The 18913-nt window shown below is 44.5% G+C and overlaps 1 protein-coding gene across 1 annotated transcript in view; it reads left to right on the forward strand.

Moving 5' to 3' along the window:
• Positions 1 to 8412: 8412 nt before the first annotated feature.
• The window catches only part of LOC115394103 (zinc finger protein 45-like), a 1173573-nt gene continuing 1163072 nt past the window's right edge, over positions 8413 to 18913 (forward strand). Inside the window, exon 1 of the mRNA XM_030099281.1 lies at positions 8413 to 8456. Coding sequence (XP_029955141.1) covers positions 8438 to 8456 — 19 coding nt within the window. The 5' untranslated portion in view covers positions 8413 to 8437. The remainder of the gene's footprint in view (positions 8457 to 18913) is intronic.

Raw genomic sequence — 18913 nt, forward strand, 5'->3', positions numbered from 1 at the left:
CCCCCTGCTGCCCCCTTCTCACCCCCCCCCCCCCCCCCCCATCCCTCCCCCCCTCCCCCTGTCAGCAACATTCTCACAGTTTGAGCCCGTTTCGCTAGCTTCTCTGTCTGCCGTAGTCAGGCACCTGCAGCCTTCCAACTGCCCCTCTGACTGTCTACCGTCATGCCTACTCTAGGATCCAACAGTCCTTGATTCAGTTGCCCCCTTCCTCCTCTCATTAGTCAACTGCATTCTGTCCACCGGTTGTGTCCCACCAGCTTTCAAACACACTGTGGTGCATCTTCTACTAACCCAACCTCGACCCCTCTTCCATTGCAAACTTCAGGTCCATCTCCAAACTGTCCTTCCTCTCCAAAGTTCTTGAGCGTAAAGTATACCCCCAGCTGCAACCATTTTTAACAGATAACAACCTCTTTGAAAAATTCCAGTCCGGATTCAGATCTGGCCACAGCACAGAGACTGTCCTCCTGAGAGTCCTTAACAACCTGCTCCTAGCTGCGGACTCATGTAGCCCTGTGGTCCTGGTGCTCCTAGATCTCCCTTACGCCTTCGATACAGTGGGCCACAGGGTCCTATTGCCTCGCCTTGAACACCTAGACATCCAAGGTACAGTTCTGGAGTTTTCCGTTCCTACCTGACAGACAGGAGCTTCTCTGTTCAGCTGGGAGATTTCACCTCTTCTGCCGCACCCCTCTCCTGTGGTGTGCCTCAAGGCTCCATCTTAGGTCCCATTTTATTTATCTTGTACATACTGCCCTTAGGAGATATTATAAATAAATATATCTCCTTCCACTGCTATGCAGACAACGTCCAGCTGTACCTCTCCTTCAAGGTCGATGACTCTGCTGCTCTCCAGCCTCTGTTAGACTGCATGTCCGACATCAAGGCATGGATGACAGCCAACTTCCTCAACCTCAACGAGGATAAGACAGAGGTTATTGTATTTGGCAAAACCCCTCCAGCACTTTGCTCCAATGCCCTGGGTCCTCTTGTCTTGAAGTCCAAGCCAGCTGTTAGGAATCTGGGTGTGATCTTTGACAGTTCTTTCAAGTTCGAGCAGCAGATCAGCGCAGTCGTCAAAAGAAGTTTTTTCAACCTGAGGACCTCGGCCAAAATTAAAGCTTACCTTCCCCAGGTAGGGTTAGAGCAGGCCATGCACGCCTTTGTCACCTCTCACTTGGATTATTGCAATAGTCTATCTACTGGTATCAAAAAAACCCAACTCCACCGACTGCAGCTCGTCCAGAACTCTGCCGCTCGACTCCTCACCTGCACTAAAAAACACACTCATATCACTCGCTTCCCTTCACTGGCTCCCCATCCGCTACCGCATTGATTTCAAAATCCTTTTTACAGTTTTTAAATCGCGTCATCATCTTGCCCCACCCTAACCTGACACGCCAGATGGACAGTTTCATATGTCCACCACGGAAATATTTCACAAGTCCATCTGGGTAGCCGCTCTTCCGATTTGATTTCAGAGGCAGGACCTTCAAAGCAATCCGTAGCTGGCGATTGGATGACTGTTTGAACCAAAGAAGAAGAAGATTGGGAGACCGTTCTGATTGACACGCGACACACTCACCACAGACCAATCCGCATCAAGCCACGGTGTGACGTAGCTTACGTGCGCTGCTGCTGAGAAGCAGTAGACATCATTTCCGGACAAAAAGACTTGAAGTGATGTTCTGTGCTCCTCTTTCAAAGAAGAAATTGAGTCGCTTTCTTATAAAACTGCAGATATTGCTGTGTCCACGGAGATCGCTTCGCATGCCGCCATTGTTTTCAAACTTTTGGGCGCTTCCCGCTGTCGTTATGTCTTCTCGTCACTTCCGCTCCTCCCGCAGCTCCTGCCTCTTTCACCTGATTGGGCCGGCAAAATTTTAACAGAGTGAAATCATTGGTCTATGGAGCGCTACAAGATGGGATCTGCAGGATTTAGGAACTGAATCAGGCAGGCCCATCTGCTATGCAAGGTTAGCCCCACCCTACCTGGCCGATCTTCTCCGCCTCCTCAATTCTTCCAGAGCATTACGGTCGGCTGACCAACGCCTTCTCGCCATTCCCAGGTCTAGGTTAAAAACCAGGGGGGACAGAGCCTTTTCTGTTGCAGCCCCTAGACTGTGGAACTTCCTTCCCCCCCACATCCGAGCAGCCGGGTCTGTGGGAATTTTTAAATCCATGCTGAAGACCCACCTCTTTTCTTTGGCCTTCAGCTAGGTCTTACCTTGTTTTTAGTCTCTTTGTGTTTGAGTTCGAGATTTGTTTTAATGATTGTCTATTAATTTTGTCTTTTCACCTTTTATGATTTCTTATATTGTCTGCACTGTTGTGAAGCACTTTGGCATGGCCATGCTGTTTGTAAATGTGCTATATAAATAAACTTGACTTGACTTGACTCCTGCACACATTTCAACAGTTTGTATGATATACTCTATTCTAAAGACAGGAGTAACTGATCTTATATCTGTGCTTTCCCGATGTGGAATGACAGCTGAAAGCAATGAATACCTTATATGTTTTTTTAAGGTTCTCCCACTTCTTGGCTGCTCGGGCAGGACCCACCACCCCAGCCAAGCTCATCTCCTTCAGTACAGCACTAAAACATAAAAAAACAAAACAAAACAAACAAAAAAAACATTAAAAAAAAACATATTGGAATGTGTGAACTGAAAACAAGAAATGTATTTATCAATGCCATTAACAACATTCATATATGGTCATTTAGTAAAAGGATTAAAGAATAATTTCACTTTTGTTATGACAAAACTCACTCCCATCCTGCAGCAGCGGCAAATCTTCTGCCTGAGAACAGATGGTCCCTTTGTGTCCTCAGTTTAATCAGCCCTTCCACATCCTCGTCGGTCCCTGAAGAGATTACGTTACATGTATACAAGGCCGGATTAACCATTAGGGCAACTGGGCAATTGCCCAGGGGCCCGAGACCTACAAGGGCACACAGCAGTAGCCGCATAACCAGAGCAGAGGCGTAACTTACATAGGGTTGGTGGGTTATGAAAACCCACGGGCCCTCTTTTGGTGAATTCCACTGCTGAGGATTTTTGTTTGTTTGTTTGTTTAAATTCGAGGGGGAATGAGCGCAGCAGCTGCCTTCTCTCCAGCCAGAGGCGCCGCTGCACACAGGGCCCCGAGCTGAAGGGGGCCCCGAGGGACGGCTGACATCAGTAAATTTCAATGACAAATTAAAGGCACTACACTAGACGCTGCAACGACAGCGTGTCGAAAATCCCCCTCATGGGGCCCTTTCTGAGTGCTCAGCGGTTAGTTGCTAGTGGGAGGGCCCCGATAGACGGCGGATATCAGCGACACAACTTGAAATCCCCCGGATAATTTACAATGACACGTCTGGAACCTACCTAATGGGGCCCCACGACTACCCAGCTTGCATCAACGTGATGCATTACATGCAGTCAATATTCAGCATTCAATAGTACGATGCCATGACTGCATTTGCACTTCATGCCACTAGGTGTGCTGTTTGCATGTTCAACCTTATTTTACACAGACACCACAGAAGAAGAAGGGCGCCTGAAGCAAGACCTCTCTCTCTCTGCATGTTGTGAGAAAAAGCCGGCAGGACGTGGTGATATGTTTAATGATGCGATGCTGCGTTTTTTCAGTAAAAGAGAAGAACTGAACTTGTTACTCTTGTAACCGGGTTGAACCGATAAAAAGTGGTTGTAAACAATAATGGTCCACATGTCATGGGCTTTATGTTTGCACTTATGAGCGTTTCCCATACATTTGTTAACTCGTGATTAGATTATTATTATTGTAAGATGTTCAAGATGGTTCTTGTATCTTGTTGGAAATCTGTGTTTATTGTTTCTACATTTATTTCCATGCTGCCATGTTTGTATATGGGGATATTGACAGAGATGTGGCGCCCCCTTGACTTTTAGATGAGTTTGGTAGTTCAAATGCTTCAGGCTGCTTATTGGTCAGTGAGAACATGTGATGAATGATGAGACGGGCTGAGGAAGTGTGATGTATGTAGTGGAGGGAAAGTGCGATTAAAGTAGAAAGCTGTTTGTGACCATCTCCATGTTCTTCCTTTTGTTTACTCCTTATAAGAGTAAGCCAACCACCACCCATTGAACCCTCACGTTACATTATTATTTTTTTATGTACTGCAAAATTGCTCTTAAGAAACATGGACATGTAAAAATAATTGTCGCTCTTAGAATTCTGAACTAGTCCTTTTTCTTGTTGTGAGAATGACTTTATGTTGTGTCATGAACATGCTTTGAGCATTTTCAGGCAAACTGCTGATTATTACAGATTTTATCTTTTTGTTTTATGTCCATGAACTGTGACTGCAATGAAATAATTAAAGCAAAAAGTTTTGAACTGCTTTCAGTATCACTGTCCCTATTATTTAGCCTCCTTTATATGTTCACCCAAATTCAAGATTTTTACAAGTACGGTATTTGAAGTTTTCAGAGTGGTTGTTTTCTTTGAGTCAAAAAGTGGGTTACTTTCTATGCAACCGGAGGGCTCATAGATCAGCTTAGACCAGGGTACTTGCTTCTGTTCTAACACTAAATGTGTGTTTTGGGGGACAATAAGTGCTTTAGGATTTTGTAGGCATCAGAATTTTAGTTTAGAGGGGGCACTTTGAAAGAACTTGCCCAGGGGCACGTCAGTGTCTTAATCTGGCTCTGCATGTATTCACAATTAATATTTATTTACTGCTTATGCGACACTCTCACACTCGAGTGTTAAATAAGCACCATAATAAAAGTCACAAGTAACTTCAAACAGGAATTGTCAGTGCAATGGCAGAGCGCTAGGCCAGGTTTGGGTACAGGAGCTTCAGCTCATCACAGACAGAAGCCAGCTCCTGCATTACCTCCAGCTGTGACTTCTCTAGTGCTGAATGTAATAGCAAAATTTGCTAAACCAGCATGAAACTAGCGAGCATGATATTGTTAATATTCTAATGTAGTACAAAATATGCTTACTATACTCAGACTTGGAGAGCAATCCGCTAAATTTAGGGTCAGCTAACCATTTTGGATTAAATCCGCTAGTTCGATGTTCATCATCGCGGCTCGCAGAAGGCTGATCTCACGACGTGCTAACATCCGTGCTAACACGCACCTCCCTTGGCCTGGGGGTGAACGAGCGGGCTTATCGTCTCCTCCTGTGCTCCTCCGACTTCGGAAAAATCGCTAGCCGATTTTGGAGACAGAATGCCATTACATAAATTGGAATTTACTCACATTTATAGCTGCTTTGCTGTCGCTGAGGCTCTCCCATGTGTCTCTCTTCCGCCATGTTGTTGTGCGATGTGACGCCTTGACTGCAATGCATTATGGGATATATTGCTTCGTCTAGTGACCATCGGCTGTCCACTAGATTTCATGGTGAATTGTGGGATACATTGAGTGCACTATGTAGGGAACATCGATGCTCACTAGGCATTCGGACACCCCTACAAAATGGCGTATTCTCTATATAGTGCACTATATAGGGAATAATAGAGAAGATAAAGCCATGGCGGCTGTGTTCCTTTGTCTTTAAGAGGAAATCTTTCATCTCCAGCAGCAACAATGGTGGTGATTATTCCCAAAATTAATCCAAGCATTTAGTAAATGTACAACTGGTGAGGAATTCCAGGCTTTGTCTGTCATTTTAATTACTTGATGATGTCTGACAGATTCTTAGCATTAAATCGGCAGTTGTTAAAAAAAAAAAAAAAAAAAAAACAGAAAAAGAATGACTTGTTCAATTCAAAAAGAACTCCAACGAGGGGGCAATAAGATCTTCCCCAGTATGTGCGCTTCAGGTAGAAGTTGGTGAAATGCCTTTAGAGCTGAGGCGATTAAAACTGTCATTGTTATATTATGTTCATTTGAAAGGACATAAAGAAGATCACCCAACAAAAAGTGTCCTCACACCAACATGGAGTCAGGAAAAGAGTAAAAGAGAGTCCTTTGGCGTCAGTGTGCAAAGGAAAGCACAGGAAGCTGGGGTTGGAAATATTGATTTTAGCCCATCAATAGTCCTTCCTCCGCACCCACCATGGCTGCTACCAGTTCCAGAAGTTGATATAACTTTACATGAAAAGATCAAGACTTATAAAGGAAACAGCGGTCAGTTGGCCTTGATGTATGTCGATAATTATTATGGATACGTACAAATTTTTACTGATGGGTCAAAGCAGCCAGACGCAGGGAGGGTGTCAGTAGCATATGTGATCCCTGAATTTAATATTAAGTTTTCTGCAAGAGTTACCGATCAGTTATCAGTGTTCTCAGCGGAGCTTATAGCCATTATAATGGCATTACAATGGGTGGATGAAATTAGACCATTAAGATTTATAATATGCTCAGATTCACTCTCGGCACTAGAGAATCTCAAATCAGGTAATGCAAGTGAAAGGTACGATCTTGTATGTGAAATTCTGGTTTCTGCTACAGAGCATCCAAAATGCAGGGTCACATGTTAAATTTGTTTGGGTACCAGCTCATGTCGGTCTGCCTGGAAATGAGCAAGTGGATAAAGTAGCTAAACGGGCTTTAAATTCAAGAGATATTTCTGTTCAGTGTAATATTGCAAAATCGGAGGCCAAGTCAATAATAAGGAACAAAGTTAAAGCACTGTGGCAAGTGAAATGGAACATGGGTGATAAGGGGAGAGACCTCTACAGTATTAGTCCTCAGGTTGGATCAAGTCACCAAGGTAGTAGATGCCGGAAGGAAGAGGTTATGCTTTCAAGGATTCGAATAGGGCACACAGGTTTAAATAAAACGTTACATTTACTAGGAAAGCATAATACTGGGAAATGTGACGCTTGTAATGTACATGAAACAGTTGAACATGTATTAATGAGTTGTGCAAAATATAATGATGAGCGACTCCTTACCAAAAGGAAAATTGAGGACTCTGGAGAGGTTTTTAGTCTGAGAAACATTTTGGCAAAAACATCAGATCACAAAGCTATAAAGTATTTGCTACAGTTCTTAAAAAATACAGGACTTGACAAGAGAATATAAGTTTTTTTTTTTGTTTGTTTGTTTTTTTTTTTTTAAGCTTGTATGCTGCACCCCTTTTCAAAAGATGTAAGCTGTAATGGCAATCGTTCACTATTAATTTGGAGGGTGGCGGTAGTGCGCTAGTCAGTCCGCATCCGCCGTTAAACCCAAAAGAAGAAGAAGAAGAAGAAGAAGAAGAAGAAGAAGAAGAAGAAGAAGAAGAAGAAGAAGAATTCCAACGAGTTCACGAACAGCTGATAACCTGCAGTTACCCCTGTGTCCAGCAGGAGTCAGTGTAAAGATGAACGTTGTTTGTGATCCTCCAAACGTACATCTACCCAGAGAAACAGTAGGTGGCGGTATGAACCTAAGTTGTTGGTCGCCACCCACCATTGTCCCAAGGAAGAAGAAGAAGATCCTCCAAACGACTGAGAGAAGAAGAAGTCATGGCGGCAGTGTTGCTTTGTCCCTCAGAGGAAATATTTCATCTCCTGCAGCAACAATGAGCTCAGTTCAGGCTGTGAGAGAGTTTGTCAAGCAGCGACTAACTGCTGCTGCTGGAGAAATATTCACCGTGTTTCAACAAACTATCGTCCAGTTCGAGGAGGAGATTTATCGACAGAGAAAACTTCTGGAAATCAACTGTGGAAATCTCAAATCAACTTCCACAGAACAGGTATTGAAACGTGAGAATGAACACATGAATGTGACTGCTGGAGGATCGTTACTTTTATTTTAAAGCTGGCAGACAGAAACGAGGCTGCAGCTGCAGTTCTTCTTCACAGTGAAGTAACAGAAACCTTCAGTATGAAACAGCTTCTGTATCAGAAACAGAGGAAACGGTGTTTGAGCTGTTTGCAAACTGAGGAAGTGATTTATTTACACTCAATCTGAGCTAACACGAGTTTGTGCAGATTTTACGGTTCACGTTTATAAAACAGACATTTCAGTAAATCGTTTGGAGTAATGATGCGTTCAAGTGATGCTCGGAAGAAAAAAAAGTCTGAACCATATCATATTGGAAACTTCCCACCAAGGTTTCAGAGCTCAGAGAAAGTAATGTTGCATCCAGACAGTTTTCCCATTTTTCCTTTCAACCCCACAGGTACTTTCAGTTTTACTGAAATGAGCAGATTTTTTTCTGTTTTTGAATGTTTCTGATTTCAGAGTGTCCTGTCCTGTTTCATCCACCCATCACTGTAAAACCTTCACTTCCATCACATCAGTGACTTTTGTCTTGTTTCCCTCCAGAGAGTCCACAGCAATACAGTGGTAACCAGCAGACGAGCTCCAACCACTCTGTGAGAGACTTGACCACCCAGAGACTAACTGCTGCTGCTGAGGAAATATTCACGCTGTTTTAACAAACTGTAGTTCAGTACGAGGAGGAGATTGGTCGTCAACACAGAATGCTGGAAATCAACTGGAATCCTCAAATGAAGTTACACAGAGCAGGTTTGGAAACGTGTGAATGAACACATGAATGTGGCTGCTGGAGGTTGTCTATCATTATGGCGCTGTGAGCAGACGTGCTTGATGGAACTATGACTACTTTTCCCCTCACTGGTCTGCCCAGTGAAGTTGTGGAGGTTGATGTTGTTTGAAGAGGCATTTCCTGGCAACATTTAAAAGCAGGATGTCTCATTATCCCTCCATCTCAGGTAGTGTAGTAAACAGTTAACAGAATGATGCAGGTGAGTAAATACACCGCCTCAAAAAAGTTAATCCAAATTAAAGCCGTAAGCGGGATTGGTCGGGACCGAGCGTCCTCGCCGGCACACGACTGAGACGTCCTCCCTCTAACATGTGAGTTGTTAGCATCTCTACTAAAATGTAGCTGTTAGCATCTGTCATCCACTAACATGTAGCTGTTAGCTTCTCCCATCTGCTTTTTAGAGTCACTGAGTGAAGGCACTGAGTGTCAGAGTTTGATTGACAGCTGCTGTCAGCTGTGTAACTGCACCGTATGCCCATATATGGTAATGTGAGTTAGAGTGGGAGAGAGGAGAAAATTAAAGCTTCTGTTTGGGAAACAACTGCTCCTTGTTCCTTTCCTGTTTGGCAAAACTGAACAAAAAATATCACATTTGATAGGAAAATTAGTTGTCTTTCAGTTAGTGAGGCTTTCAGAGAAGTCAGACTTTTAGTTTGGACTGTAGAGGCCTCAGTTTGTGAGAAACGCAAGATTTTTCCCCATCTGGCTCCATTATAACTGAGAGCAAAAAAAATCCAGAGCGCACACCTTTCATACCTGTGAAAACGTACATATATCATGATATTTTCCCCACTTACGTTACATCATCTTATTTGGGAGAACCTGCTGATGCTTCACGTGTGCTCGGTTTGTTGATAGGAGTCATGGTTTAGCCACACTCAACACTTGTTCGAGGTGCTGAAAAAAGGCGACTTTTCTTCCTTTTTTCCCATTATAACGGATGAGGGCCGGCGCAAAGCAGGATTTCAGACTTCAAACTTTGAACGCTAATAAAATCCACGCCGTTAGTCTTTTGACAAAGATTTGAACAACTTTTGTAAAGAAATTTGTCCTCTATCACGTCGCGTGACTCTGATGTCTGTACGACAAACGGTCTCGGAGGAAAGGGAAAGGGAAACTGCGGAATTCCTGTTGGATTTAGGTCAGGGGTGTCAGCACGTGAATTCTAGATCTCAATGAGATGAACGCGTGAGCGTTGGTTTCATCTCTCTGCGACATTCCTGTGGCCCGTGGCGTTCATTTTAGTGTTTCTAGGTGGCACTAGAGAGCAGATGGGTTTATTTTTCCCATTTTATCAAATGTTTCGCCGGTCATGATGTGCTTGCCAAATTTGGTGAGTTTCTGTGCATGTTTAGGGGGTCAAATTAGGGTTCGAAGCAGCAAGAGTATAATAACGAGAAACGAACGAAGAACAATGGAGACCGAGCCCGGACCGGCCACCTTGCCTTCCGGGCTCGGTCCCTAATAAGTAATCAATCAGCAGCTGAAGACGATCAATAAGTAACAATGGGATTCTACTGTGTTTTTGGACTTTTGAATAAAAGTTTTCAGATTGACTGCTGGAGTAACACTTTTTTTTTTATTTGGAACTGTAGAGATAATGTTGCTAACCTTTTATCTTCTGCATTTGTTTCCTTGCAGAGCTCCAACAGGACCATGACTGCAGAGTGGAGCAGCTCTTTAAACAGGAAAAAAACTACTGTCTGGAACAGGATGAATCAGAACCTCTCCAAATAAAAGAAGAAGAACCAGAACCGCTGCACATCAAAGAAGAAGAAGAAGAACCAGAACCTCCACAGATCAAACAAGAAGAACCAGAATTTTCCCATATCAAAGAAGAAAAAGAAGAACCAGGACTTGGTCAGTTTAAGGAGGAGCAGGAGGAACCAGAATCTTCACAGATTGAGGAACACGAGGAACTCAGTACCAGCCAGAAGGGAGAACGATTTATTCTGAAGTTTGAAAGTAAAACCTTTAAGATTCCTTCTGTTGAGGATCAAAGTGACCTGAGTGACGCAGAAGTACCAAAGACTGAGCAGTTCCTCTCTCAGAATTCTGAAGTCCACCGTGTGAAAAGACACATTGACTCAGAATCAACTGGAAATGCAAAGCTGAAAAAACTCAACATGTTTCATAGAAACAGTGTGAACAACTTTAATGTTTCAGAGAAGCAGGATGAATGTGAAAAACTTCTTTGTGAAGAAATGTGTGAGAAAACTGACCATAAAAAACATCAATTATGTCAGAAGGTCAGAATGGTCACTGATGAGAAGATACTTTGTGAAACACGTGGCAAAAGTTTCAGTCTACAGAGTCAGTTGTGGGTCCACATGAGAACTCGCACAGGTGAGAAGCCTCATTCTTGTGAAGCATGTGCCAGAAGTTTCCGTCAACAAAGTAGTTTGAAGGTTCACATGAGAATTCACACGGGAGAGAAGCCCCATTCATGTGAAACATGTGGCAAAAGTTTCAGTCAACAAAGTGGTTTGAAGGTTCACATGAGAATTCACACGGGAGAGAAGCCCCATTCATGTGAAACATGTGGCAAAAGTTTCAGTCAACAAAGTGGTTTGAAGGTTCACTTGAGAATTCACACGGGAGAGAAGCCCCATTCATGTGAAACATGTGGCAAAAGTTTCAGTCAACAAAGTAGTTTGAAGGTTCACATGAGAATTCACTCGGGAGAGAAGCCCCATTCATGTGAAACATGTGGCAAAGGTTTTAGGCGACGGAGTGATCTGTTGCGACACATGAAAATTCACACAGATGAGAAGCCTCATTTTTGTGAAGCATGTGGCAAAAGTTTCAGTCAACAAAGTAGTTTGAAGGTTCACATGAGAATTCACACGGGAGAGAAGCCCCATTCATGTGAAACATGTGGCAAAAGTTTCAGTCGACGGAGTGATCTGTTGCGACACATGAAAATTCACTCGGGAGAGAAGCCTCATTCTTGTGAAACGTGGCAAAAGTTTCATGCAACAGAGGTATTTGTTGGTCCACAAGAGAATTCACACAGGTGAAAAGCCTGTTTCTTGTGAAACGTGACAAAAATCTAATTCAAAGGTGTGATTTGAAGGCCCACATGAGATTTCATACTGGTGTGAATCCTTATTCTTGTGAATTATGTGGGAAACGATTGATTTATTGTAATTCATTGCTGCACCACCTGAATACTCACAAATGGATGAAATCGTGAAAGACTGTCAGAGATGTCATCCAGAAAGTCCAGCTTGAACCCAAAATCACAAGAAATCATCCAGTTTGAAGGGAACATTACTGATTCAGACACTGTTTAGGCTGCTTCAGAAAAATTTAAATTTGTAGTCTGTCACAATAAATGTGAACTTTAAAGAAATGGAAATAAAATGCTGATGTGAATGTGGTAGTCACAAAATAAGCGATTCTTGCTTTTTGGTCATTTTCCCCCTGTTACACTGGCATTTTACTTTATCCTGGTTGATGCAGGGCCGGCGATTAGGCTGGGCATCCGGGGCACATGCCCAGGGCGCCGAGTCATAGGGGGCTCCTGAGGCGCGCCGCCCACGGTGCGCCGCTGCGACGGCCCGTTTGAGCAGCGCACTGCCCGGCTTCGCTCGCTCGCTTGCCCCCCCGCTCGACAACTATCGCCAACTCTTGGTGCCCTCCTGCTCGACAACTTTCGGTACCCCACCCCCCAAGACAACTTTCGGCGCGCACCCCCACTTGACAACTTTCGGTGACACTCGGCGGACATGCCGCAATCCCCCCGCTCAACAACTCTCGGCGCGACTCTCCGCGACACTACCACGGGGGTGTCGGGCTTGCCCAGGGCGCATGAGAAGCCCGCGCCGGCCCTGGGTTGATGATAAGGAGACAGATGGAAGTGCATCACGACATGCTGTTCTCCAAAAGGACACAGGGTGGCAGCACCCTCCAATCGCGTCATTTTGGGACCCTGTTGGCGGTGCAGAGAAAGGAACGCTCATAATCCGGATGAGTGGAGAATGAGCAACAGTTTTCCTGCGTCGCTGATTTCGGTGTAATATTTCCCATATCATATCAGGTCCTAGCCCTGACTGACACATGGATCCACCCAGAAAACTCAGCTCCACCAGCCGCACTCTCTGTGTCCACTACGTTAAGCCACACCCCTTGCTCTACTGGCCGAGGAGGCGTTGCTGGCATTCTCATTCTGGACAACTGGTCCTTCTCCTCACTGCGCCCGTCGAACAACAACACAACGTTTGGATATTAATGCTTTAACGCTCACTACTCCCATCAAAGCATATATTCTGGTTGTGTACCGCCCACCAGGGGGTAATCTGGATGGCTTTGTCTCTGAAATGGACATGTTCCTCTCTGACATCCCTGATGATGGCACACCACTGATTGTCATGGGAGACATGAACATTCACGTTGACAAACCTCAGGCACAGGACTTTTTGGCACTAATCGCTTCCCTTACACTTGTACTGGCTCCGTCTCCTCCCACCCACAAAGCTGGCAAAATCCTTGACTTGGTGCTGGCTCGTAACTGCTCCATAGCAGAAGTGACAGTTACTCCACTACACCTATCTGACCATTTCTTGGTAAAATTTGCGGCTGCCTTTCTGCCATTGCAGAAACCTGAAGTCCCTCACAGCAGCTCAGCTGTCTGAGGAGGCGAGCTCTGTCCTACCGGACTACTCTCACTTCTTATCACTTCCTGTTAGTGAGGCTACAGAAACACACTGTTCCTCTCTGGCGTCCTCTTTGGACAAACTCTGCCCCGGGTGTCGAAACTGGGGCTGAACGATATATCGTTATCATATCGTTATCGGGATATGAACATTCAGGACATTAGTTTCTCAAAATCAAAGATATCAAGATTTCCCCTGCATGTAAGCTTGCCCATGCACAGGTAAGGCCAGCCAACCACAACCCTCGTTTACTGGTTGACAGCTGATGGCAGAGGGTGGTTGCAGAATCTGCACAAACGAGTTTGGTGGTAGTGGCAGTGAGTTCTCATAAATAAAACTGCATTTTTTTTACATCCTTTTGTATTATGATGTTTTTATTTTTCTGAAAAATGCTTAACTTTCACTGAATCCATTGTAATATATCGTATCGATATCAAGATATCTGGCATGGATATCGAGATATGAAATTTTGCCCTTATCGTTCAGCCCTAGTCGAAACCAGCCAATAAAAAAAACAACCAAGTCCATGGCTCTCAGAAGTTCTGAGAGAACAAAGAGCTGGACTCAGGGCAGCAGAAAGAAAGTGGCGTAAATCCCAAGAACCCGCTGATTGGTCCTCATACAAACAGAAACTTGCTTCCTTTACCTCCCGCTTGCAGTCCGCAAAGAAAGCTTTATATCAGAGCAAGATCTGTGCAGCTTCTGATTCCAGAAAACTGTTTATGGTGTTCAACTCCCTGCTTTCTCCTCCAGCTGCTCAGCCATCCACTGAGCTGACTCCTGATATGTTTGTCTCCTTTTTCACTGAAAAGGTGGCTGCAATCAGCAACCAGTTCTCTGAGCCTGACCAGCCCAGTCAGCTCAAACCCACCACTGCACCTTCTCTCTGCTCTTTTGCTCCTCTGAGTGAGGATGAGGTCTCCAGACTTCTTCTGAGCTCAAAACCTACAACATGTCCTCTCGATTCAATACCCACCAGCATTCTGCAGACCATCTTGCCCATAATCAAACCTGCAGTCACGCACATTGTCAATTCCTCCCTGGAAACCGGCATTTTTCCTGTTACTTTTAAACAAACCAGTGTCACCCCACTGCTAAAAAAAGCCTCATCTCAACCCAGCCCAGGTTGAAAACTACAGGCCATTCTCACTTCTACCATTCCTGTCGAAAATACTGGAGCGCTCAGTATTTAACCAAGTCTCTGAACACCTGCGGAACAACAACCTACTTGACCCTTTTCAGTCAGGCTTCAGATGCGACCACTCCACCGAGACTGCACTCCTTTCAGTCACAGAATCTCTGCGGCTGGCAAGAGCTGCTGGTCAGTCCTCTGTCCTCCTGCTGCTGGACTTGTCTGCTGCCTTTGACACCGTGAACCATCAGATCCTCCTCTCCACACTCTCTGACCTTGGCATCTCAGGTTCTGTCCTGTTGTGGTTGAAGTCCTACCTCACAGGCAGATCCTTCAGAGTGTCATGGCGAGGGGAGGTGTCAAGGTCACATGGCCTATCAACAGGGGTCCCTCAGGGGTCGGTGCTTGGTCCCTTACTCTTCTCTCTGTACACCACCTCACTTGGTGCAGTGATTTGCTCCCATGGCTTCTCCTACCACTGTTATGCTGACGACACTCAGCTCTTCCTCTCTTTTCCACCTGACGACACGACAGTCTCAGCTCGGATATCAGCATGTCTGGCTGATATCTCCACCTGGATGAAGGAATGCCACCTTCAGCTAAATCTGTCTAAGACTGAACTCATGGTCTTTCCAGCTTGTCCATCTGTCCAGCCTGAGATCAGTGTCCAACTTCACTCGAGCCCACTTGTACCCTCAAACTCAACCAGAAACCTGGGTGTCATGATTTATGACCAGCTGACCTTTAAGGTTCATGTGGCCTCAGTTTCTCGGTCTTGTCGTTATGCCCTCTACAACATCAGGAAGATAAGACCCTTCCTGACCCAACAGGCCACAACAGCTTCTGGTTCAGGCTCTTGTGATATTACACATTGACTACTGCAACTCTCTTCTGGCGCATCTCCCTGCACGTACAGTCAAACCTCTACAGATGATCCAGAATGCAGCAGCACGTCTGGTCTTCAACCAGCCCAAAAAAAGCTCATGTCACTCCCCTGTTCATCTCCCTCCATTGGCTTCCAGTTGCAGCCAGAATCAAATTCAAATCTCTCCTCCTGGCTTACAAAACACTTACAAGAATGGCTCCGGCCTGCCTGGATTCCCTGATCCAGGTCTACTCTCCTTCACGCCCTCTTTGCTCTGCATGTGAGAGACGACTGGTGCTTCCAGCCCAGCACGGCTCTGAACCTCCAGCCAGACTCTTCTCCTCTGTTGTTCCCAAATGGTGGAACGAACTACCTAACTCTGTGCGTTCCGCCGAGTCCCTTTCTACTTTCAAGAGACAACTGAAGGCTCAATTGTTCAGAGAACACCTACGGACTTCATCGTCAGGTGGCCTAAAACCCAGAACTTATGTACCACTGACTGAGTTGACACAAAAAATAAATAAATAAATAAGAGGGGGGTAGTGGCTCCTCTTCTGCAACTGGATGGCAATGCCCTTGACCAATCGCACTTGAAGCAATTGAAGCATTTACTAATGGTTTCTTTCTTATGTCTGTATTCTTGCTTGTGTTGTACGTCGCTTTGGACAAAAGCGCCTGCTAAATGAAATTGTAGAATTGTAGAATCTACAGGTCAGTTACCCCACTGTGTGTGGAATCACGGATGTTGATAAAGTTATTTGATTGCCTGGTGATATGTGTTCAGTGAAGCAAAAGTGTGTACAGAGTCTTAACAGTTTAATTTGACTGTCCGCAGTGAGGAAATGGCGGCCGCCGTTCATATTAAAGACATATTCGAGGATTCTCCACCGATTTCGTACAACATGGCCGATTTGCCATTTTTGGAGCACTGCGCATGCGCGGCTCCCTCCACATGAGGACTGTGGGGAGTGCGCACGTCAGCCGCATGTCAGTTTGTTAACATCCGTGCAGCTGGAGCGTCGTCTTTCCGCATAGGATTAAAACACATTTGTAATCATGTCGGACTCTTCTTCCAATCCGTAAAGTAGTGTCTTACGTGTTTATGCAACAGAAACACATTTGAATGGGATAATAAGCATGTTACCTGTCCAGCAGAGACTTCCCCACATCGTGATCAGTCCTAAATCCCTTTTGTGCTTTAAATTTCCGCCACCTCGTAAAGGAATCTCCGAGTAAAACACACGTTTTGCCTTTCTTTTCTTTTCTATGGCCTTTCTTCTATCCTGCCATCTCAAACAATGTTCTTTTTTTGTGAGTGGCCATTTTCGGAGGCATTCACGGGAAGAGCAAGCCGATTCTGGTGCTTTGGTCACTCCCACCATAGATATCTAATAGAACACTAGATGCCTTAGGGCCAGCGCCCACATACTGTGGAACGGCTGCGCTGCGCCGTGCAGGTCACAGCACTCATGCAGCACTTACGCACCCATTGAAGTCAATGAAGTCGCAGGCAGAGCGTGCCCACTGCTTGCGCCAGGGCTGCGTTGAGCGTACACGCGCCGTCGTACTGTGGACAGCTCTCCGCACAACTTCGGTCCAGGTCTATTTTTGCCAGAGGCGCAGCGGAGCTGGAGTCTATGATCACAAAGAACCTGTAATGCTGTTTTGATTTAATCATTACGATTTGTATTTGTAATTAGCTGCCATCTTCAGTGAATTTTACTGATTAAAAGGATGAAAAATGTCTGCCTGGCCTTTGATTATCATTGCATTAATATTAGTAATAATATTATTACATCTAAACCGTTTGTTTACATATTGCTGGTGCAAAGAATGAATGGAGGTGAATGGGCCTGAGCCGGTTACTGATATTTTAAGGCTCACAATAACCTCTCACAAAGAAATATCATACATTTCCTGTATGTTCCTATTTAGTATTGAGATTGTTGGCTTTTGGGTCCTTGATATCCCTTGATCCCACAGGGATAAAATAAACTATATAGTTTATGAGAAAATTGTGGGAAAATTCAATGGGCTCCTATCCAGACTAAAGCCAGGTTCACACTTGCACGACTTTTTGCCACGATGTTGTCGTGGCAAGGCGTGCCATTCTGGAGTCAGGAACCGGCAGACTCCCGCACTGTTCACGACTAGTTTACGCACAGTTCATGACCAGTTCACGGACAGTTGGCGCACAGTTCACGGACAGTTCACGAATGCGCCCGTCAGTGTCGCGAACTGACACGACGCATTCACAGCAAATTCACGCATAGTTTGCGCATAGTTTACGAGCTTCCCGCACCGGCACGACGTGGTTGCGCGTGCAATTACGCGCGTCATATACGAGTAAAAAGGGAGCTTCCCCTAATCCTGCATATGATCCATGATTATGATCATACGAAAATAATAAATAAAGGAAATACATGGGGGAAACAGCATTTTGTCAATATTTAGCCCCCCCCCCCTGAAAAAAAAAAAAAAAAATTCACAAATCATGTTTTCTGGGGGCCTCATGTCCCCCCCCCCCCCCCCCCCCCCCCCCCCCCCCATGGTTGGCACCCTGATCTGATGCCTGATGAACAGGCAATGTTTCTTCAACTATATGAAGAAGTAAAACATATAATCCACAAGAAAGGCACGAGTGTTGTAAAAAAGGAGAGGGAGAAAGCCTGGCAGTTAATGATGACCGGCTTAATGTGTAAGTAGCGCCAACATGTACAACTAATAACCTGTCCTCCACAGACACTGTCATTATTACAGTTCAAGGACGAAGCTGATGACTTTTCAAGTCCACTAATAAATACTGGTGTTTTTCTTTAATGTGGCCCATAGAGGTGCATGTTATGTGAAGTATAATGAAGTTCAAAGAAAATTTCAACTCTGTGTCCGTGTTGTCTATTGAATTAATTGTTCTCATGCTGTGTTCTGTTTCATCCCTCATCTGTCATGAAGAACAAACCTGTCCGGCCAGAAAAGAACCTGCAGCAGGTGAAAACCAAACATAAAAATATTCTGCAGTCTGGTAAGTAATTTAAGTGTACCCCAAAGAGCAATTATCAAATGAAGTGATAAATTTGTTGTCTTCTGAGAATGAATTTCTGTATGATTTGTCGTTAAAAAAAGTGGAGTCAGAATGATGTGTTCACTCCTAAAGGTGGAGTCCTGAAATAGGAAGATTTTCCTATTTTCAGGAGACAGTTAAGACAAAATAATATGCTCTCCGTTATATTGTAGTCCATTTCAGTGGTGCGATACATTTATTTTTCCTTTGTTTCTCATTTTTCTCATTGTCTAGCTTCAGGGTTGTTGTATTTTATTTCTTATTTATTTTTTTTACATCAGTGTGGTTTAGCACCAATTTCAGTAAGGTTTTTTTTTTTCATTTCCTTTACAATAATTGTGAACCTTTTATTGTAGGACTTGTATTAATAAAGACAGGAGTCTGAAATGTCTGTGTTGAAAGTAATTTTGCTCTTCATATAATCTGTGCAACAAAATAATACTAAAGTCAACCAGACCCTGCAAATGCAATGACTACAGTTGTAAGATTTGGCTGCAGGATGATTAAATAATGTAATGTGTGGAAAAAGCACGGAAATGCTGTAAACCACGGCCATTTCTCACATTGTTGACAGCAGAGCAGGGCAGGATCAAACTTATCCTGGGCAGTTAACCTGCTCAGGAGTAGGCCAGCTGCAGAGAATAAATCACCATGGAGACTTGTCCGGGATAAACTTGGCAAGCTTTTGTGCAACCGACTTG

The sequence above is a fragment of the Salarias fasciatus genome, chromosome 9 (assembly GCF_902148845.1).
Source record: "Salarias fasciatus chromosome 9, fSalaFa1.1, whole genome shotgun sequence".
NCBI classification, from domain to species: Eukaryota; Metazoa; Chordata; class Actinopteri; order Blenniiformes; family Blenniidae; genus Salarias; species Salarias fasciatus.